This window comes from Catharus ustulatus, chromosome 2 (genome assembly GCF_009819885.2).
Source record: "Catharus ustulatus isolate bCatUst1 chromosome 2, bCatUst1.pri.v2, whole genome shotgun sequence".
Lineage (NCBI taxonomy): Eukaryota > Metazoa > Chordata > Aves > Passeriformes > Turdidae > Catharus > Catharus ustulatus.
The window spans coordinates 61,288,868-61,312,350 of NC_046222.1; the positions used below are offsets into that span (position 1 = coordinate 61,288,868).

The window sequence follows — 23,483 nt, forward strand, 5'->3', positions numbered from 1 at the left end:
GTGCAGAGCTTTAAAAGCTACAGTGGGAGACAAGAACAGGCAATGCAATGATATAAGCTTCACTTTTCAGGAAACTAAGCTAAAAATATTACTGTTCAATTGCATAATTTAACACTGGCAGATTTTGTTGTAGGAAAATATGCCTGTTCAGTAACTATAAATACCCCTAAAACATTTCTGGGGCTTATTGTGTATTAATTTTTTTTAAACTTCATTTTTACATAATGCCAGCTTAATTACCCTCCAGGTTTGAAAGGCACCCAGTGACCAGCATTCTGGTGTAATTACTCATGGCATTGGTGTGATTTTGCCTCCCCTAAAACTGACAAGTTTAAAAGAAATCTATTAAGTTAAGAAGAACAAAGATATATATTACATTTGCTAACTGCAAACAACCTCTTATAGCTGCATTTTTTCCCATTGGGATTAAAAAGTGCACCAGTTTAACATGTCTGTACATAAAAACAGTTTAAAACATTAAATATACAAACAGCAAGAGATTTTAAATATTTTGTATCAAACATTTGTATAGGACAATATAATTTACATTTTTTTACACAAAACATTACACCTGAAATATAACTTTAGATATTACAGAATATAAAAATACATACTTTTTGTTTAAAAAATGTATTTGCAGGTTCTGGCACAAAGTAATACTTTAAAGGCACGCCATATTTTGGCAATCTATATTTGCAATTAACTGTGCAACAATAATAACATGACCTGTAATTAACTTTTTAGAACTGCAAGGCCAGATGATCTCCCTTCTTCTTGGAATGGCTGTATTAATCAGGTAACAATTAGGTTGTTCAGGTGCTCCCCAACCCATTCCTGCCATGGTCTGAGCTCTCCAACTCTAACCCAGCAAAGCAAAATCAGAGTTAACTCAGCATCTAAAAAGCCACATCAAATGCAATGGGATTAGTCACACTTTCACCATCTTTGCTGTCTCAGGGTCAGAACACTCAACCCCAAGCAAAATGGAGCCCTAAATGCAAGTTGGGAGCCAGGTTCTTTCCTGCCTTATGTTTGCACCAAAACTAATACGAGTAGTCAGGGCAGAACTTGGAAACAGAAGCTCAGTAATGTTAATTTTGATTTCAACTACACCAATGCAAAAAGCACAATGACTCCAGTGAGGCCAGTGGAGACAAATGAACTGCTTTAAGAAAAATCTGCTTTAAGACTGAATCAAGAGAACTGTGTAATTTTTCCCTTCCATGTATTTGCAGGACTCCAGCTGGAGTCTGCATGGGACAAAAACGTGTCTTTAGAGATGTATGGCTTACACAGATGTAATTGGGTTGCAGAAGATTTTCTGTTCAAGTTGTTTCTGGCAACTAAAAACTCAAACAATTTCCAGCATGCTAAAGAAAGATTCAATCTAAATCTCTAACTTTAAACGCTCCAAAGTAAGTTGCTTCTTGTGAAGAATCCAGTAGCAACGGGTTTGATACCTGGATACTTATCATTTCACCAGATTTTAATTTAAAAAAACCCCCTACATTTACAGAATAAAAATGAAATTCTGAATTCCCTGACCAGTATTTGGTGCTTCCTCCCTTCATCAACACATCAAAGCGCCTTATTTTAAGGTTTGTCTTAATCACATACACCATCAGCTGAAGCCCTCTTTTAGTCAAGTTCCCTGAAGTTTCATGATGTCTAAAACAAATATTGGCATAAAGGTAGTAAAATCCATCTTGATTAACAATTAGTTTTCCATCATTGAATGTCATATTTGATAAGTTTGCCTGGCCTTTGTCATGATGCCAGGATGTGAGGTTCACTTTGCGAGTTCCTAGAGATAAAAAAAAAAAGAAGATTATAAATAAACGTTTGACAAACCTCAACATTCAGAAAGCAATCTCTATGTTTTTAGAATCAATAGCAGCTAAAGTTCTATAGGCTAAAGTGAATATGAAACAATTATGATAAAAATTCCTAACAAAACCTTCTCTTTTCATCATACACTCCCATATTTTGCTTAGAGTTTGTAATTGGCCTCCCAGCAAACACCTACTGGACTGTGGTATGAGACACTTGCTTAGCCTATAGTTTGATTATGCCAAAAAAACATGCAACAAGCTCTACATAGACATTGCATTCCACCTAAAACTTTATTCAAGTTATAAACAGTTGAGAGAAACCTGAAAAACTTGGGTTTGGTCTTTAAGTTAACAAGGAATAACCAAAATTCTGCAAAAAACCCCACTGAACTGACAGTTCCCAGCAGAGAAGGTTTATGAAATCTTCCACATTTTATATTTGCATGACTGTAATGGTAGAAAGGTAAACATATTTTCATTTGACAACACCAAAAAATGGGGAAGAGTACAATTGTGCATCTTTAGTACTACACATTAAGTTGCCTAAACTTCACACTTCAGCACTTCAAGTATTTGTTATATAAACTTCCTGATAGGCACAGCCACTAGCATTCTATTATTCAGGACAATATGCAGGGCATAACCAAACAGATGGGAGGTGGCCAACTAGTCCTTCTAACCATTAGCAATTTTCAGTACCTTATCCTCCCAACATCAAACCAGAACAGTCCATCCTCAGCAAACTTTCCATAGCACACAGCAGGGCACAGTGCCCTCTCCTCCAAGCACATACAAAGGCATGCCTTACAACCACCCCCAGGTCTGTGCAGAAAGGGAGGGGAAGAAGGAAGAGGGGAATTTGAGAGATGAGTCTTCCCTAACTGCCAAGGGCAAGCAACTTTTCCATGTCAGATGAATAATTTCACAGCAGCCCAGAACAAAAACCTTCTGGCACTCTTCCACAAAGACTTAAGCAAAAGCACTGTTAAAGGCAAATCACAATTAGCTGCTCCTCTATGGATCTAGTACAGCCAGGCAGAAATTATGAAAGCAAAACCAGGCAGAGAAGCCATCTTCTCTGCAGTGCCTCAAAAAAAAAAATCTGAAACTCATCAATTAACTAGAAGAGACACAGAGATCTTAAGTCTCTTAGCCTGCAATTATTCACCTGCAAGATTTGCTGAGCTAGGGGCACCAGAGTGCACCTCTGAAGCACCAGGAACAGCTGAAGAAATCACAGAACTTCATTTGCACAGCATTAAGTCTCAGAGAAATATTGCCCCATGGAGCATGGGCTACCTCCAAGATGAGGAGGACACGCAAGAAATCACTGCCTGGATCAGAGGACAGGCACATTAGATACAGGACAGGAATGCACACCTATGATGGAACAGAAAGGCATGCCGTGATTGCCCAGTGGCACACAGGGTAGTTGCTAGGCAAATTTTGTTTACCCGACAAGTCAACTTTTTAGTTGCCAGTCAAGCTGTAATTTTCAGCTTGAAGAAAATTGAAGAAATCCTCAGTGGGAAGATTTTCTGCTGAAGAAGGGAAAAGAGAGCAAATAGGTTCCACAGTCACTTGCAGTTGAGAGAAGGGCTCTGGGTGAATTTCATTTACACTATTTGGATGTTCAGGGGAACAGGCCAAGAGATGATGGGAGATGACCCTCCCTGTTTTGAGCAATGGATTTGCACAGATTTCTGGAGGCCTCTTCCAAGCTAGATTATAATGCTATGAATGCGTGTGCTGAGGTAGACAGGCATTTTGCCCCAATTCAGAGCTCCAGAGGAGGCGTGCCACAGCCAGCAGCACAGCCCAAAGATGTCTGGAGATATTCCAGGCAACCTGCAATGGAAGGAGTGAGCAGGTTCTCAGCACTTCTGGTGTTATCACACCCAAATTTGAGACATCAAAACAATCAGTGCCCTGAAGCACAGGAAGTGTAGGAAACTGGAGCATGTTAAGTGCTGGATCTGCTGTCCATGGATGTTATATATCAAACTCTGACACATAACCCAAGCTATGGGACAGTCAAAAGTGCTGCAATATAGTATCTTCTATGAAATAATTTACTTTGGAACCATGAAAAAAAACAGCGCGAGGTAAGTCCTGTTGATAGAGAAGGAAGTGTCTGGGGGAAAATGAGCAAAATAGCCTTCCAGACAGGACAAAAAGCATTATTTAAGAATTCAAGATAATGCATGCTCTTTCTCAAAACTGAAGATAAATAAAAAACAATGTACTGTTTTTTTGTGAGCTTGAACTAATACAAATGATTTATATAAAATTAAAGAGCAAGAAGAATGATGTGAAGGGAACAGAGGAGAAAGGAGTCCTGTTTTGATAATTTGTTTGCATCCTAGTAGCTTCCAGGTATAAATAAAGCCTGAAAAAAAGGACCAAAGTACTGTTTGCTCTGAAAAGTCTTTTGGAGGCAAAGGGCAGCTAAGTCAAACCTGCAGCTGTAAATAGCACAGAATACTGCAGCATTTCCTTAGACAGCTAAAGGTATCAATTCACACCCCAAATGATATATTTAACATTTATATTTATTTCTGTTTGCAATTTTCCCCTTTAAACTGTGACTAATTTCTGTAATCAATTTTTAAACCAAAATTCACTGTTTTTGTTTAAAACCTAGGTAGCATTTATAGTGAGCTCTGGTAAAAACCAACCAACAAGCATCCAGCTCTAACCTAAGGCAGTAAACTTAAAAAATACACACAGCAAGCCAAACCACTACAGCTTCTGTGCCAAATGGTGGGTGGGGATACCAAGATCTGGGAAGGGTTATTTTCCCCTGTCCCTTGCACTATCCCCCCAGCTGCAAAAGTCCACTTGAGGCCTGACACTATTGTGAACCAGGTCAAAGCAAAATGTTCTATCACAAGTACTGCTTAGTGCCCCTTCATGACGGGCGTTCAGTAGAAAGCTGCTTAAAATCCTGTTTCACAGTGGTGAAGACTTTTTTTTTTCTGACACTGTTTATTCTGGATGAGTGTGATGACAGCAGAGAACCTTAAAATACTAAGAACAGATCTGTCCACTCAGGGATGGCAGAAAACAATTTAGATGTATTTCAGACATGCAGGGTAAAGAATCAGAGGAAGAAAGTAGAAATTGCCATTTGCAGTCAGAGAAAACGAGATGGGAGAGGAAAACCTCCTGGTGACCCCTCAGGCAAATTTTTCTTTCCTTATGGTTGTCACTAATCTCTATGCTACCCAGCCAAGTGGGCATGCATCATGCCAGTGAGCATGACATTAAAGGGGCTCACAACCAGCAGGTTCAGGGCTCCCACTGTCCCTAAGGATGCAGCCCCTCACTGCTGCAATGCCCACAAGGGCTGCAGAAGCTGTGCTCATGGATTAACTCCTGGCAATGCTCTTCCAAGAGAGGCAGAAACGAGATCAGAAGGGAGCATATGTGCAGCTCATCACATTGGTAAGGAGTTGATCTGGAGCAAAAAAGAACACTGTCTCTCTGGTCATTACCCATAGATGTGCTGATCCACACCCTTGAAGGTTAATGCAGCAATGCACAACTGTAAAAATTGTCAGTTGCTGTAAATTACAGTTATAAAATTACAGTTCACAGCAACATCCAGATAAGCAGCAAATAAATTCCACACAGAAAATGTGGATTTCACAGACTGCAACACTGACAATCCACTACAGTTCTACAAATAAGTGATCTGTTTCTATGACTAACAAATTAATTGAAACCCTCCAAAGATAAAATGCTAAGGCAGGTTTACTGACAGCAAATCTTCTGCTATTGACCTATTGTAAAAGTAGGTCAAAGCCAAAATCTGACTAAAATAAAAGCTTGTCAGGAGGCATTTGAGCTAACAAGAAAGCTTGTGGAAATTCTGACTGCCATCTGACAAGCTGTTTAAGCTCTCTGCTATAAAGCTCTGGCTTGTGGCAATGCCAATGCACTTGAAAGAATCCTATCCCTCCAGGCAAGAAGCTGTACAGAAGTGCTTTGTCTTTAAATAGAGCAAGAGCAAGGTAGTTCTATGCAGGCTGCTAAACTCTCAGATTTCAAGTCTCAACACACCATTCCCCTTTGGTTTGGTTATATAAAACAGAAAAGCAATGTGCACAGCTCAATTAACAATGAGTTCAGCCCTGCAGAATGTACAAATCTTCAGAGAAAGAAGACAGTGGTGATCAATACACCCCTTAAGATCCTCCACCTAACAGATTCAGAAAAAACTGGTTTACTTCTACCACACCAACTGAGAATATAACACTGAGAATACAGCAAAAAAATCTCAACTGACAGTGCCCCAGGGCAAAAACTAAAACTGTTCTAACATTATCTTGAAATTTCAGGAATGAATCTTTTCCTCTGGAGAGTGTTCCAAGGCAGACTCATGTCTTCTTCCCTGATATTGTACTAGCAAGGATATTCCCAAAGCCATATGAATACTTGTGTGTAGAAAATAAGAGCTCTAGTGAGATAAAAGAATGCCATCCTCTTACCACAAGGGCAGATAAAAGCCACAAGAACAACTTTCCCCCCCTACTCAGTAGCTCAGGCAATGTTTGTGCTGGTAGATGCTTGTGTGTATGCATGCATCCTCTAGGCTGGTGTCCAGTGGGAGTAAAAAACCCCTGATGGGCCCTACAGGCCAAAGGAAAATGGGAAACTTCAGAGGAGAGCATTCAACATAGATCTTCCTTCCTCACTGAAGACAGCACAAAGGGGCAGGGCATGCCTCTCAAGAGGTTGATCATGAAATTTAGCAACACCCCTGCTGCCTCTGAAATCCTTTAATCCATCCAATTTATTCTCATTATCAAAAGCCATTTCTGAAGTCCCAGCCTGTTGCTGTTTTGCTGAACTATCTTAATATACTTCACTTTTAATACATTTATATTAGTATTGGAAGCATTCACTTAAAAATTAAACTTACCAGATGGAATATTCTTATCATCAATAATGAGATGGGCAAATGGCTGCTTCTCAGGTTTGTTCCTCTTGTACAGTTCAAGTCCTAATGCTTCCATTGCAGCTAGAGATAAAAGAACTGCATTATCTCAAACAGACAATTTTAGTGGAACTAAAATATTTCTAATTCATAAACCAATACCTACCTTTCTCTGGTCTTGGTGGCGTTCTTCCCATAGCACGTTGGACTTCCTAAAATGAGAAGGAAACATTGCTTTGATGCTTTCTTGGTTTTGTAACAATGTTTAGTTTGCACGTTTACAATACTCTATAAATGTATCTGGGGACATTTCCACCTCCAGCACATCCTGATGTCTGGGATATAAATCATGTAAATGATAATATATGTAACAGGCACACACAATCAAATTACTTCTAGCAATTTGGTAATTCTAATAAAGGTGGACAGAAATGATAGTATGTATGATCACTGCATTATTTACTGAAGTAGTGGTGATAGCACATTTAAAACCTTTTCTACTCACTGGACCTGGAGTATTTCTCTAAGTCTAATGGAACAATGATGTGATGCCTTCTTATCAATCAAACAGTGGAATTTATGAACTGATTTAATTACTTGGAGTCTAAAGGCAAAGAAAGAGATATTTCTATACAAGAAACACTGTGTAATCTAACAACTAAGGATAGCTAAACTCTAAATATCATTTGTGTTGAGGTGAATGAAAACCTCCATGCCTCACACTTGGCCACCAACAGGGAAGGCTACAAGGCTTTACAATCAAGGCTCACTCCTAACAAGGTACACACAGGAACTGAAGGATTAAGTATCATCCATACTGGATCCAAAGGGACTGGGAAGTACGGGAAGTATGTAATTCTTTAAAGCTGCGGGTAATTTTCATTCATGTTAAAATTTATGCTACCCAAACCCAAGAACAGCACAAAATGCAGGCATCAGGTACCATAAAAAGTTTTGCTTTGAATCATTCACACCTGTATGCCTCTTGAGAAAAAGATACAAATAGCCGATTTAAAAAATCTAAGCAGCCTATTCTTGTTACAAGCCTAGACTGAGTCTCAGTATTAAGCTCAGCCCTCAGTTCTGTCTCCCTTTTCCCCATGACTCTCCATCTGTTTTCTAAAAATGAGGGGTGATATGTTTGTTATTCTGAATTCCTCATACCATGGAGCTGGCAAGAAGATGTTTAGTAAAAGGGAACATCTTGCTGAAGATAGCAAGTCATGTCCTCTGAAACCTAAGAGTGGTCCTTTTGTTTCATCTTTATGCCATGCACACTGCTGTTTTCCTAATTCAATCCATGTATATGAAATACAGTTCAGATTTGGCCAGATCAGCAAAGTCCCACTGTGCTCTCAATCACTGGGGTGTTTCAGAATTTGAAATCCTGCTCTGAAAACACCTGAACTCCTGCTTTTATGTAGTTTTGCAACCACAGTGAAATATGTAGTACCTCGGTTGGTGCATTTATTACTCTCACTTTCCTCTTTCAGTAGGTGTTTAAATGCTAAACCAAAATGAAAAGCCACAGCAGTATAGAAGCTGTAGTATGACTATCAAAGCACAATACTTCAGCTGAGATATGCTGATTTCATAGATAAGAATCATGAAGATGCTTTTTACTGTAGAGACGAGAAGAAAAGCAGAAGAATCACAACTTCAAAAGCAGAAAAACTCGCATCTACTTCCCGTATTTACATTCACTGTGCCTCTCTGATCTTCCTACTTCATTGTCAGTTCTAGGAGCATGAAAATGAAGTTCAGTTCTAGGAGCTCCACGTCAGCATCAGCCACTAGCCACACTTGAGTAGGAAATAGGAAGATGGCAAGAGAATGCAAGTACTAGGTGCTGTGAAAAACAGCAAAAGCCTCTGAAGAAAACAGGATGTAAGGCAAGAATGGCTTGGGAGATGGATCACACTCTCAGAGATTATTGCAGCACACCTATCCTAACCCTTTCTCCCTTAAAGGAGAGACATGATTGTTTTCTTGCTTCCTTAGTGGAAACTTCTCAGATATGGAATTTGTTTTAATATCCTTTCTTTTGGGAGTATGTGATAATGTCCTTGCCTGGAAAGCCTACCGAGCAGACCCAAAAAGAACCATGTATATTTTCGTCTCCTACTAGCTAGATTTAGTACTTTCAAAAAAAAAAAACCAAATCCCATGGTTGATAATTAAATAGCAAGTGACCACTTTGGGGCTTCCAAGGGCTGAGCCACTTTTAACTTCCATTTTTCTTAGGAGCATTCAGTTCTGCTTCTGCACATTTCCAAAGATGCTCTAGCTTAAGCAGCTGAACACCTCACCTTCTGAGTCTCAGCAGCCTGACCCAGCTCATCTTCCACACAGAATGGCTCTAGTCCTCATGAAATCAGTCTGAGCTGCTCTCCTTCTAACTGGTGGTGGTGCTGTTCATCTGCAGCTTGACCACACAGTAAGCAGGACAGCTACCCAGGAAGACTTGGGCCCACAACTCTCCTGGTCTGGAGTTAGCCCAGCTGATTAGATGATGGCACTAATAATATCAAGGTTGACGGTTTCAGCCAATTGTTCATTGACTCTTCCGTGAGCTTATCACTGGATCAGAAGCAAACAAAATCTGTGGCCAGAAAACAAAATCCTCCAGCAGTTCTCTAAGCTCTGGGCTAGTGTCAAGTTATTTACTTGATTCTGACCTGCTTCATGAAAGTTTGATATTCTTTCTGTTATGTTTCCCCAGCTTCCCAAACGAAGACAGAACACATTGACTAGTCCCTAGAAAACAGATATGGACTTGTAGGTTTCCTCTGAAAGAATATGTAGTTAAACTTAAACGTCTTTTTTTTTTTTTACTTCATGTTCATACACTTCCAAGGTGCTGATACACAACCTACCTTAGAAAAGCATTTAACTGTGTATTTGCTTCTGACCCTGAAGGACATTTTTCAGTGGATGTTTGAAGGTAGCCTCTTAATAAGATCATAAAATCCCCTGGTATTCTTAATGCAAGGAATTAAGAGCTGTGATTTCTCAAGTCACCAAAGTATCAACTGTGGTTTTTAGCTCCTGAATGTTCTTAGGTGTCTCATACTTACTCACAGAGGCTCATTAAAGAGGCAGAAACAGCTCAACAGAACCTGTGACTAAGACACTGCTATAATGGCATGAAAACTGCTGACAAAACATTACCAGCAACTTAATCTTAAGACTGCCATCCACAGAACTGTGTGTGATACCAAGCTGTTCAGTTATTTTTAGCAGAACTGTACACAAAAGTCACCCCACTCTTAATCTTATGACAAGCTGCACTTGTACACCTTTGTCATTTGCTCACTGCCCACCAAGTCAACTCTGCTGGCCTGCTTCCCACATTCCATCCTCCTCCATGCACACACTGTTTAAACATCAGACAAGGAGTTAGTCACAAAATGAAAAACATGTCTTCCCTTCATAAAAAAAAAATAAAATTAAGAGGCCACTAAGAAGCTCCAAAACTTTCTCATTTTATAGCTAAAAATTATGTTTTAAGTACCTGGAATGTTGGGAACTACTCTTTACCTCATCCACAGCAGGCTGCAAAAATAACTGCTGCTCTTGAAGTTATGTCCAATGCTGAGGATGCAGAGACAAGGCTACACCAGAAGACATGACATTTGTGAAAGGTTTTTAGTCTCCTTTAGCTTTTATCTAAATATCTCAGTATCTACTTTGAGCAGCTCCAAGTAGTCTTTTGAGACCAATGAGAAGAGAACTCTTGGACATTCACTTATTGCTTCAGATGTGGTCTTAAACCTTCTTTATGCACTTGATTCTTTTATCACCAAGTGCTTTAAGTACAGCTGATACCAGCAAGAAGTATCTGATTATCTTGCCGGAAATTCAGCAATTTGAAGAATGCTGATCAGGAAGGAAGTGAAACAGAAAGTACATGAACCTATATTCATCAGACTATAGTTTAGACGCCAGCAATAAAGCCTCTCTCCAAATGAATAGCCTACTGCTTGCAGAAAAAAAAAAAAAAAAAAAAAGGCATGTAAGACTGTGAGATGGAAACCTACAAAATTGTAGGTGACATTTTAACAACTTACAGCAATCACTTGTGAAACCTTTACTTGGTCTAGAACTATGTGCTCTTCAAATGTCTGCTAAGTATATAGATCTCTTTATAAATGCTGCCCTAGAGGTCTAGCAAAGCACTCTGTTGCCATGTGGAAGAACAGCTTACGCCTGAACTCCACAAGCAGCTAGAAGCTGGGAGCATTGCCAAGCTAAGTTACTTATGGATTGACCTAAGATATGTTTGTAGTCCTTTCTACTTCAGGCTCATAACAGACTTCATAAGGACTGTGGTTACAGCATCTGGACTGCCAAAAGTTTTTTAGGGTTACATGGAAAAAAATTAAGCAAACAGACCAGCTAAGAAAGTATATTATTTGTCTGCTTGAAAGTTTATATGCAATATTGAAAATATGCTCTCTACTTAGTAAGCTGCTTCTTTAGCAGAATTTTTATTGTGGAATATGTTAAGGAATCAATCATTAGATTCTGATTAAAACAAAAAAAAAACTTTCTCATTTTTTCAGGAGACAAGTACCTCTAGACTGGATTTTGCAGCCCTACTACACTGGTTTTTGCAAGAGCACTTTCATTTTCAACATCAATCTCTGCTTTACATTTAAGCAGGCTGTCCACAGGTGTGCAAAGAAAAAACGATGAAAACTGGTGCAGGAAGCTTGAAGCTGTAACCAGACCATAAACCTGAGCAAAAGAAATTTGCCTATTTTCATTTCCTGAGCAGTTCAAATTGCAAAAGACTATATATTGAAAAATCAAAAAACATAAATGGTATTTTGAAGTGTTCCATTTTGGTCAGTGAGCATACTGCCAGTTCAAATAAGGATACTGGTTCTTAAAACACACAAAAGTTAGATTCTTTAGATTCTCCTTAAGGAAAGTGAAGAAAGCACAGACAACAGGAAACCTCCTTTAAGTCACATTAACTGGATCCACACACAAAGGAGTAGCACAACTGCAACTAAATTACAGCTGCGTCTCCACTCTGCTGTTGCAGGGTGAATGAAAGGCAGAATTTACAGATGATGATAAAGTATAATTCTGCCTTGACACTGTTACTTTCACTTCTGTGATCTACCGAAAAGATGTAAAAAGCCTCAGGTCACCACCTTCTTACCTATTTTTTTCCTCTGTCATTGAGGCAAGATGACAAAGCATCCAGACCGCTAGTGCAGCTGCTCAATAAACTCCATTGCATTGAGAATCCAGCTACTTTGGCAAGGGAAATTTTATTGTTCTCAAACTGATGGTCATCAGCCAAAAAAAGTTATCCCTACTCACTATTTATCCTGGCCACGGACATTGCAGCATTTAACCTCCATCCAGACTGGCAGGATATAAAGCCTCAGCTAAAGCCAGTGCCTTTGTTGAGTAACCAGCTGCAAATGACCAGAACGAAGGGCTCCCCATTGACTTACTGTAACAAGCTCCTGACTCTGTCATGAGTGAATGAGCAGCCCAGCACACAGCACATACAGCTGAGAGCTCAATAAAATGCAGGAGGAAAGAACTAATCCTACAGACGTATGCCTTTGTTTCTCCTTTAAGCTCTTGAAGGAGGTGGCTAGCAAAAGGGACAAGACATGGACTCCTGTTTCTCTCTGTATTTTGTTCACAAAAAGATCTGTCACTCAGAGTTCTCAGGTAAAAGCAAACATGACATTAGCACAATTCAAATGCTGTAAATTCAACTTAAGTACAGCTCATGCTAAAGCATATTCGAGTTCAACTCAAATCTAATGTAGGACCCTCAATGAAAAGCTGCCAATCCTATGCAGATGTAAGGCAGTAAAGTTGTAATGGGCCTGATAAGCCAAGAAAACCAAATACCATAGCAGACATCCATCTATTACACAGCCCATAATTAGCACTAAACACTACCATGAACACAAAAAGAGATCAAAGGCAGTAACTGCAGCAAAAGGGGATGGTGGCATATTTCCAGTTTGCTTAGGCTTCTTCATTAGGGCTGACTTCTTTTGTCATTTGTGTTTGAGAACAAGCAGTCATTCTCAATTCCTGGGCAAAGACCACCCAGTTATCAGGCTATGGTAAAGTAGGTCTTTTGCCAGTGTAAGAATGGTCTGCAAAGAACACAATTGGCAAAGAGAGCAAAACCAAAGCAGGAACTGATGCTCATTTCCAGACAGAGTAAAAAACAAGAGCAAATGAGAACAAATGCTATCTCCTTCAGGCAAAATTTTGCTTACTGACGACCTCGACTTAAGAGAATCTTGTCTGGAAGATTCCTTTGAAAAGAATGTGGAACTGACACTTGTTGTGAACATCCAAAGGGTGGAAAACCTATAAAATATTAGCATAAATGGCTACCATTCAGGCCCATCCAAACGTCAGAATGGTTAATCACCTAACTTCAATGAGTTTTTGTAGTACATCTTCAAGTCTTCCCTTCTTAAAAAAAATAAATAAATAAAATTTGCTTGAATACAGACTTGGTTAGCCACTACCAGATTCATCAGAAAATAGAATTCAATACCAGATAAAATGTCAGGTGTTAGTCAAGCACCAGAAAATAATTTCTAGAACTTACCTCTGAATACAGATTTGGGAAAAATTGTTTTAATTTCAACAGGACCATGGAATAAAGAAACACATTGTCTGTTGCCGCTTACCCTCTGCACAGCCCTTTGGAGAGCCTGTTTCACACTTCTACAGGATTCCGGAATTAACTTCGCTTCTTGACTTTCAAAGGAGGCATCATGCAAATCTGTACTTTCTTGGTGTCCAAAAAGTGTTCTGACACAGTGTGCATGTTCTTTTGAAATTCTAGTAGGGTCCATCTGAAACAAGAACATAAGCACAACCACAGTTCTAAGTGTAAGAGACACTTTTCAACCATCTAAAATTCAGCCCCTGGCTAAGTTTATTCTCTAAATTCTCATTATAAACAATGTAGAGAGAAGAAGTTCCCAACATCAGGGTTTATTTCATTCAAAAAAAAAAAAAGTGAGACAGGAGAATGAATTATCTTCTGGTGCTGCCTATTTCATTAGCTTAGACTAGACTTCTGACTTTCAAAAGTTAAAGATAAATCCCATTCTTATGGTAAAGTCAATAATATTGGCTTCTGTATTTCAACCACTCAGGGCAATATCAGTTATTTTAGCAGGAAACATACACAATTATCCTACCCCTAAAGCTATTGTTTGTAAGACGACATGTGAATGTCAAGCAAAGAAACTTGGGGAGAGAAGAAACAGGAGTTATCTCTGAAACTGTTTTATCACTGAAATTATATCACTGAAACTGTTTTATGGATGTGCTCATTGTGGATAGAGTATATTTTCTTTACAGCAGCTGGTATGGGGCTGTGTTTTGGACTGTGACCAAAACAGCATTGACACCACAGGGATGTGTTTGTTACAGTTGAGTCAGGGCCCTTTCTGCCTCTCACCCCACCCCACCAGAGAGAGGGCTGGGAGTGCACAAGGAGCTGGGTGGGGACACAGCCTGGACCTGAACTGGCCAAAGAGATATCCCAGACCATATGGCATCATGCTCAGTACATAAAGGTGGGGGAAGAAGGAGAAAAGGGGAGACATTTGGAATGATGGCATTTGTCTTCCCAAGTCACTTTATGTGTGGGGGAGTCCTGCTGTCCTAGGGATGGTTGAACACCTGGCTTCATATTCTGCTTAGTTTGTGTGTGCAGCTTTTTCTTTACCTTTCAAACATTCTTTATATCCCAACCCTCAAGTTCTCACTTTTCCAATTCTCTCCATGATCCCATCAGGGAATGAGCAGCCATCTGAGACTTAGTTGCCAGCTGGGATTAAGTCATGACAGTGGCAAGAGATATTGCTGTGTGATAGTCACCAAGACAGCAAAAGTCAAAGACCAAAAGATGGTTAGATTGCACCACAAGACACCTCTGCATCATTGGACAAGGAGTGGTAAGTTTAGATGATCTGCAAGACACTTTTAGCAATCAGTCTTTGTGACTGAATCAAGTATACTTTTAAATCCTACATTTTATTGCTTAGATAAATTGGAAGACAATCCAGGGATTAGGATTGTACCTTGAAAGAATTTTATTGCACAAAAGCTATTTAAACCATTTCAACATTTTTTTTTTCACATATTCCGAATGCTTTACACTGAAGAGATTAGCAACTATTTTTTGGAGATTGCCTAGGACTCTCAGAAATTGTTCTCAAATCACATCAATTCTGTTTTTACTTCAGGCTTAAAGAAGGGTTTATGCACCCAAACTCTTGTCTATGTTCTCTAACTGTTGGCCTATTAGAGAACATTTACTTCTATCTTTCTTTACTTGGAAGAAACGTTTCTACCTGAGAATTACAAAAGGTTATTTTAAATTGCAATGCAAGAATACCAAGACATTATGCACAGTGCCTAGCATTCAGTTTCCTTTAACATAGAGCTGAACAAAACAGCATATCAGAAGGAAGTTTTTCACAATACACAACAGCCAAGTGAATCAAACACAACATTTGTTCACAGGAACATAAATTAACGTCCCTAACCACCCCTCAAAAAAAAATTAGTTAACTTTTAAGTGTAAGGTTAGGATTACAGAGTTGAATTAAAGTCTACACCACCCAGGCAGCCTCCCAATAGTAACACAGCAGAGAGACACTTGTTGCACAGACAGCAGTACCAAATGCTGCCTCCTCCATCATCATCATCCTTCAAGTCTCCAGATGGAAAACTCTTTGCCCAATTCATTCAGACCAGTGTCAGATCCTGTAGCCTGGTTTAGCTGTCTCAGTCATCCCTTGCAGATTTGGAATGAAACAGGTCATAAAAGGTTCACCCGAAGATCATAAGATGCCACAGCTTTGAGTAGAGTGGTAGTGATGAGTTACAGAATGGCTTGGAGGCAGTAACATCTTCTTGTGATGGCCTGACACAGCTGAATCCCAAAGAAAATCTGTGTATAGCCCTTGCAGCTCTATGAATTAAGTGCTAAAAACCTACTTTAATGCCTTCTGAAGTTAGCTAGTGCAGTGCAGCCTCATTAACTGCATAGGAGATCTAAAGCAGCACCTCTCTGCTCTCACCCCCTTCACCACAGAATTTAATTCCTGGATTTCAGTCTCCTCTTCTAAATCAGTAACAAGGGAGGAATTTCTGCTGGCCTAATTCTCTCTAAGATTAGTTTTCCAGAATCAAGTCACCCCAGATATCAGGCAAGTGTCGGAGTCAGTACAGGGATGGGCATAAGAACAAAATATAAGGAAGTCAGCACTAGCTTTAACTGACTGTAAAACTGCACTCTTAAAGCATCTCTCACACTATGTCCCACTGTATTCAGAACACAGAATTTTTTTTTTTTTTTAAAGCAGCACAAAGTGTTTACCAACAGTTGCTAAAAGGCAGTCAATGCAGAATGACTTGGCTTGGAAGGTACCTTTGGACATCTCTAGTCCAGCCCCCTGCTTGAAACAGGGCCCACTTGTAACTTAGGTCAGGTGGGTTAAGGCCTTTTCTAGACAAGCTTTGGGGAACGTCCATCAATGAAGACTTTCAGCTTCTCTGGGCAAACTTTCCTAAAAATTCACTACTTCTAGTGTGTAAAAAAACCCTTGGTTTTTATATCCAGCTACAGGTCCCCTTGCTGCAATTTATAACTGTGCCTCCTTTTATTTTTTTTTTTCTGTGTGCTTCTGAAGAGCCTGTCTTCAGATAGCTAAAACCAGTGATTATCTTCCCTCACCTTAGTCTGTTCTTTGTCAAAGAATCCAGTTCTCCATTGTTTTGTGGTTCCTACCTGTCACAGTGGTTTTCTGCTGGACACCTTCCAGTTTGTTGATACACTTCTGGTACCGAGGAACCCAAAATAGGACCCATTATTTCAAATGTAACCTCTTACGCTGGGATGGTTTGAGACCTCACAGAACTGATGTCTCTAACAGGATCTGGATCTGAGTCTTCTCCCCTCTACACAAATCACAGAATACAACATAGAAAGCTACAGCAAATAACTGCCAATAAATACTAATTTTTATCAATAATTCTATTAGACAGACACTACCATCCCACTTTTGGATTTATTAAGGCACATTTTCTGAGTAACAGGCAAGAAAACTAGGTTTCACAGCACAAAGATGATGACATTTGCAAAGGCCAGAGTATCCAGCATGATAAATCATGCCAGCATATGCTCACTGCTACCAGCAATCATTCGGATGTGTCACACAATACTGTATCACAACAGTGATTGCACAGAATCACTTGCCCAGATTACAGTTTATCTGCTCAAGGCTTAAGACAGAAAACCAGCATCTCTGCACCTACAGGTAAAAGACTGAAGGCTTAATGGAAACATTGCAGCTGATGGTTTCAATAACTAGGAACTGTGCAGCCCACTCTGACAAGAACTGCAAGTCTCCAGAGTTACTGATAAGGGGAAACTTTGATTTCAAGACTAGCTAACCCACCTGTTGCCCCCACCTTTTCAAAGAATGTCTTCAAGAATAGTCTTCACCACATTTAACTATGAAAATCAGCTCACTTGCCTGAAAAGGCATTCTCAGAAACCCTGCATCCTACCTCTTTACACAGAACACACACACGAACTGCCATGGCTGTAAACAAGCACTACCAAGCACTGAGATCAAAACTGTGGGGAAGTACTGATGCACAGAAAAAATTCCAAGGACATGTTTTGAGAAGAACTGCTAAAGAACGAGAAAATTATGATGAAATATCAGAAGCAGCTTGCTAACTTGTAGGGCAGGACACCTTCTGCAAAAACTCCTAAAGATTTACTATCTGGAAGGAACATCAAGATGCAAACAAAAATAAATAAGAAAGCTTTATAAAGTGTGAAGTAACATAAATAACCTAGAGGAATTAAACTAAAGAGAGGAGTGTCTAGCTTATCTTTTAATGTCTGTTTTGCCTGACCTTGAAATCAGAGCAGACTGTTCAGTGCCCCTGGTTATCAGCATCTCTCATCATTCTAGTTGCATTTTTGAACACTATTCACCCACTTCAGGGCAGCCAAAATGAACTCCAGCATCATGAGTGAGACTAAATGAACTTACAGAATTATGAATCAATTTTATGATGTAAAAAGACTTGGTTTGGTTTTAAAAGACACAATACATTCCCCCCACCTTTACTACTAAATTCTGCAACAACTGTGCACTGTTACAATACTGCATTAAACACTTACTCATTACAATGTTTAACATCTCTACTTGTACTTATTTTCTAACTTAAACCACTTTCCAGACTATCGAATATCACTTTGAACTCCATGACCTTTCTTAAGCACCAGGAAGGGGTTCTTCCAGGCTTCTGAAAGATAATGACTCTAGCAAGCTGTTTTTCCTGTTAGCCACAATGCTCACAAAACTTCATATGAAGTCTGAAAGGTAATTGTTTGAAAACATACCATAACAAAAGTCAGAATTCCACACAAGCATGAAATTACAATAAAAACTGGGCTTCTAGGTCACCATTTATCCAAATGTGAACTCTTCAATCTGGTAGAATACTTAGAATTTGTACAGACTTTTTCTTAATGGGAAAACTGCACACTCTTGGAGGTCTAGCCAAAACTGTGGGCATTGGACACCCAGACACCACATTTCAATTCGAGCACTTTCAATTTGCTTCACTGCCCTCCAGCTCAGTCAGTGTTAGACCAGATTCCTACTCTTTTGAGATCTAAGTGAACTAAGGAAATGGGCCAGAAAGAAAAGCTTAAAACCAAAACTTTTGGAGACTATACCTCAGCATTTATCAGTCAAAATTAAATATTTTTCTCACCTTGTACCATGCATGAGTCTCTATTGAGTGATGACCTCCAGATGCTTTGAGTATCTTAACTAAGTTTTCATGGCATTTTTACAAATAATGAGAAAATATGCCTCAAAGTATAGGCCAAATAAATGCTTAAGATCAATACTTTTTTTATTGTTTAATTTCTTGGATTCAGTTCACTGCACAGGACCAAAAAGGACAAAACAGGCTACTGTTTTCACATTTCAGTACTCTAGGATGAGAATACCGTTAAAATTCAAACTTGTTGCTTTTTCGACATACCAGCTCATTGTCTCACTTGCATGGCACTGCACTATTTGTTGGCCACAAACATGTGTTTACTTGTGAAAACCTAGTGTCAGTCTTAGTTATGTGTCTTGTGAAATTCCAAATGCTCAAGCCACAAAATAAACAAAATTAAGGAAAAACCAAAACCTCAACTATTGTCTCAGCTTATAGTGTGCCATGATCCAGCCCAAATGATTTTATGCAAATACAGACAAAATGTGAGCGGTAAAACTGAGTCAGAGTTTACTCAGACTCTTAGATAAGGTTTTAAAGATCTTCTATGATACATAACTTCTTAGTATCAGCCTATGCAGTCAAATATTTCTAATTCACATTTGCTTAATTTACCAAGCAAACAATTCAAATCTTTTCATGCATTGCTTCTACTACTAATGCCTCATTATTTTAACAAAATTAATTAAAATAATTTGGTTCTGCTGTTAAAGTACAAACTTAGCTGACATTTACACTGAAAAGGCCAAATTGAAGTAGCTTAATAAAATCAAACTTCACAGAAATACTTTCTGTGAAAAGAAAGAGGTGTGATCTTGTCCCATTTAAATAAAATCTCTAAGAGTGTGAAATTAACTGCTGCAGGGCCTACTATGTTTTTCCATCTATCTTATTTTACAACTAGAAATTATGAACAAATATGAATTATCTTATCCTCCTATAGTGAATTATTTACTTAGTTCAAGAGTATACTTATTGTTCTATTTTCCATTGATGACATTTTCTCCATTAAACTTTCTTTAAGCAATTACTTCAGTCAAGCTTACATTGAGTTATATCACCTCTTCTAGATGTTTTGGGAATTCAAATTTACAAAAGACTCCATTCGATAACACTACTCCAAACCTACAGGAAGAAGAAACTAGTAAGAGAATTAAGCTGTCAAATGCAGTTACACCTGAACCATGCCATTTTTTAAATCAAGGAAGCAGAAGAAAGATAGCCATTATGGTTCTTTTTACTCTTTGTTGGCACACGTGATACCCTGACATGTACCTACCAGAAAAAAATCTTTTATTAGGGGGTATACTTTGATTAGTTGCTTTGATTGCAATGGCTCTCAAGCCCCCTAATGAATGTGTAGCTGTGCATCTCTGAGCTATGTTTTGACAAGAATGTCTTTTCAGGTTCATGAACATCTGGAGTGAAAAACATGCCCCTGTCACAAGCTGAAGCAGGCATTCATTTATTTCACTGTCAAGCAAACAAGTAGCTTTAAGCTACTTTACTATGAGCCCCAGAAATTAGATGTCACTCTTCTGAAACATGCAAGTTATGACTAAGTGTTGTATTGCTGTTACATTTTACTTTTGGAAAAATAGAAAACACAAAGCCATTGTCAGTAAGATAACACGAATTAGTCTGCATAATAAATTATCAGCAGTGCTGGTGTATATTTGACAGTCATTCATCTCGGATATAAGTGGGTATACACTTGTGCAACACCGGCTTTCAGAGTGCACCTAGTTAAGAAATCCAACCTGCTACCTCAAGATCAAGTGCCTCTACCTAGAAAGTAAACCGAAAGAAACAGGTTTCCAGTCTCTGCCGACTTCAAATGAAAAGCACACACAACAGAAGCACCACTTCCATGACAGCAGTCAGACCCACATTAACAGAACTAACTCGCATCCGACAAAAAAGCCAAGCAGAAATCTAACCCTTAGCCCTGAGAACCAACTAGCTGGCAGTTCCCCACTTCCTCCGAGCGGGCTCAGCCTTGCAGGGTAAGAGATGCAGCAGCGAGGCAATCCAGGCAGCCGGGCCGTTTCCAAGAAGCAGGCTCCTCTTCTCCCCGAAAGCCCAACCGCTCATCACCTTATCTGCCCCCGCAGCGACACCTCCCCGCTCCTCTCGCCACGCACCCTGACTCTTCTGACGCATCCCGGCACACTTGAGGCCTGCCAGGTGAGGGGCGGCTCTCTCCCAGAAATCCCCAGAATCCCAAAACACCTCCAGAGCCGCGGCAGGCACCTCTGGCCGGTGCCCACGAGCACAGACCCCGCGCCTCTGCAGCGTCCCTGCGCAGCCTGGGTGACGCACCATCACGAATGGTGTTGCATGATGACCTCTTTTGTCCTCAAATGCATTTCTCCTGCTGGTGACACACTCACGGCAGCCAAAGAGCTCAGCCGTATCACAGAATCACAGGTTATGCGGAGTTGGAAGGGACCCTCAAGAATCATCGAGTCCAACACCTGACCCCGCAGAGCACCATCTCCAAAAACCCCACCATGTCCCTGAGAGCATTGTCCAAACACTTCTAGAACTCTGTCAGGCTTGGTGTTGTAACCACTTCCCTGGGGAACCTGTTCCACTGCCCAACCACCTTCTGGGTGAAGAAACTTTTTCTAATACCCAATGTCAAAATTCCCTCCAGTGGAAAATCGAAAGCCGATCATTAAAAAAAACCAAAGCCTGCATAACTTCAGGTGAAGGATCATGACCAAACTGTTTCGAGTGTCAGGGAATCCGTCCAACCAATGCTGTCCAACCTCGGGGCGAAGCCCTGTACCCCAGAACGCGCCCGATGCTCGGAGCGCTGTCTGGAACCCCCCGTCCTGAGCAGCTCCAGCGATCAGGGGACAAAGCTGCGCAGGGCACTGGGAGCGCATTGGCCCGACCCCTCTCAGAACTGCATCAACTTCAGAGACAGATCTAAAATTGTTCTAAAACTTTTTGCTTTGTTTTTTCTTTAATTAATCACCTCGATCGCACCTACGCGAGGGCCTTCCCCTCCTCCTGCAGGGCACTCGCCACAGCGGGAAGCGCCCGCGCCAGCGCCCGCTTACCTGAGCTCGGAAGTAGAGGAAGAGGGCGACGCTGCAGACCACCTGCCCCAGCCCCAGGAGGACGAGGGCGGCCAGGAGGGAGCGGGACGCGGGCGGCGGGTGCGGGTGCGCGGGCGGCGGGGGCGGCGGCGGGGCCGGGGCGCTCTCGTGGGCGGCGCCGCTGCCCAGCTCCTCCGAGCCGCGCAAGTACTTGGTGTAGTCTCGGCTGGCGCGACGCATCGCAGCTCCGCTCCGCTCCGACGGCTCCACACGCGGCTCCGCCGAGCTCCCCAGCGCCGGCAAACAACCTCGCCGGCCCGGCCGGGCACCTCTTATAAACTGGGCGGCCAATCAGCCCCGGGCGGCGCGGCCCTGCCGCCCTCCTCCTCCTCCCTCCCGCCCGCCGCCGCCGCGCACATCACCGCCGCCCCCTCCTCGCCTCGCCTCCCCGGGCACAGACCGGCCCCCGCCGGCCCGGGTCGGGCCCGCCCCCGGTGCCCGCCGCCGGGCAGCGGCCCGGGGATGGCGGTGGGCGCTGCTCCGCCCCGCGCCGCTCCTCGGGGCGAGCACCGCTCGGGCAGCCCTGCCCCGCCGCCTCCTGCCCCCTCCTCCCCCTTGCCCCGCTCCGGTCTGCGCTCCATCGTCAGCCCAGGCTTCCCTGAGACCCTGGTTGCATCTGGTGGGTCCCCTTGCCCTAAATTCCCTGCATCTGAAATAAACATGCACCTCGGGTGCGCATCCCCTGGTCCCTTTGGTGGGTCCACGCCCTCGGGGCCAAAGGCTGTCAACTCCTCCCTGTCTCGTTCGCTCCTCACTCAAGCCAGGCTAAAATGAGCACAAGTGCTGTTGACTTGCACTGTCCCAAGAAGCAACGCAGCTCACAATCTTGTTAAAGGAATGGGTTAAAGACATGGCAGAGGTGTGCTGGCACCCGGCTGCCCATTAAACCATCTCAGAACCTCTCATCTCCCACATGCTGCCAGCCTGCTACAGTTACCTTTCTGAACCCTTGGTTAGGAACATCTGGTGTTCTTCACGTTTCAGCTTATCAATACTCAAACCTTTCCTTCATAGAGCCTGCCACAGTTTGTGGGTATTTTCTTTCTCAAGGTCCTCTCAGGGTCCTGTTTAGGCCAGATATAAAAGTGAGTTGAAGTCCAACTCAGGCTTTGAGAACATGGGAGAATGACACAGATCCATCTTGCAGGTCACCTTCAACTCAAATACATAGCACAATATCCTGTTTAGGTCTCTCTAATCTAAGAAACTGAGAAAACTTTACCTTCCAGAGAGGTTGACAGAGCCAGACATAATTATGAGCTCAAACAAAGTAGAGAAGAAAACTGGAACTCACCAAACCACAATGCAACAAATCGCTATCAAAAGAAACTGATGCTTAGCACTGAAATAGTGTAAACGGCAATTTCTTCACCAACAAGAAAATGCCTGAGAAATGATGGGAGGACCTGCATCTCAACATCACCCACCACAAAGTCATTGGGAGGAATACCCCAACTATGTCTCCTTTTTAAATGCTTTCTTTTATTCTCAGAAACGTTGGGAGCATTGTGGTCTGTAGTCCAATTGGAGGAAGTGTTCCCGTAAATATGTCTCAACTTTTCTGGAAAAAAAAAAAAAAAGACAAAATAGCCACCATCACCTGTAAAATAACCACGAAAATAATCTCACATTAGAGTTGGCTGCACCCTCCTAAATCAATGTTACATTGGTCTACAAAAACAATTCTTTCAGAAAGAATTTTTTTAAAGGTACGAATGGGTTTTTTTAAGGGTCTACATAGCTTTTAAAATCCAGTCACCAATT

At 41.2% G+C, this 23,483-nt stretch overlaps 1 protein-coding gene across 1 annotated transcript; it reads right to left on the reverse strand.

Moving 5' to 3' along the window:
• Positions 1-621: 621 nt before the first annotated feature.
• On the reverse strand, positions 622-21,899 carry TNFSF11 (TNF superfamily member 11). Its single transcript, XM_033052434.1, has 5 exons — positions 21,681-21,899; positions 13,464-13,631; positions 6,941-6,986; positions 6,760-6,858; positions 622-1,804 (listed from the first exon to the last, which is right to left on the reverse strand). Exons 1-5 carry the CDS (start codon positions 21,897-21,899, stop codon positions 1,383-1,385), a joined length of 954 nt encoding a protein of 317 aa, XP_032908325.1. The 3' UTR covers positions 622-1,382.
• Between the last annotated feature and the right edge of the window lie 1,584 nt (positions 21,900-23,483).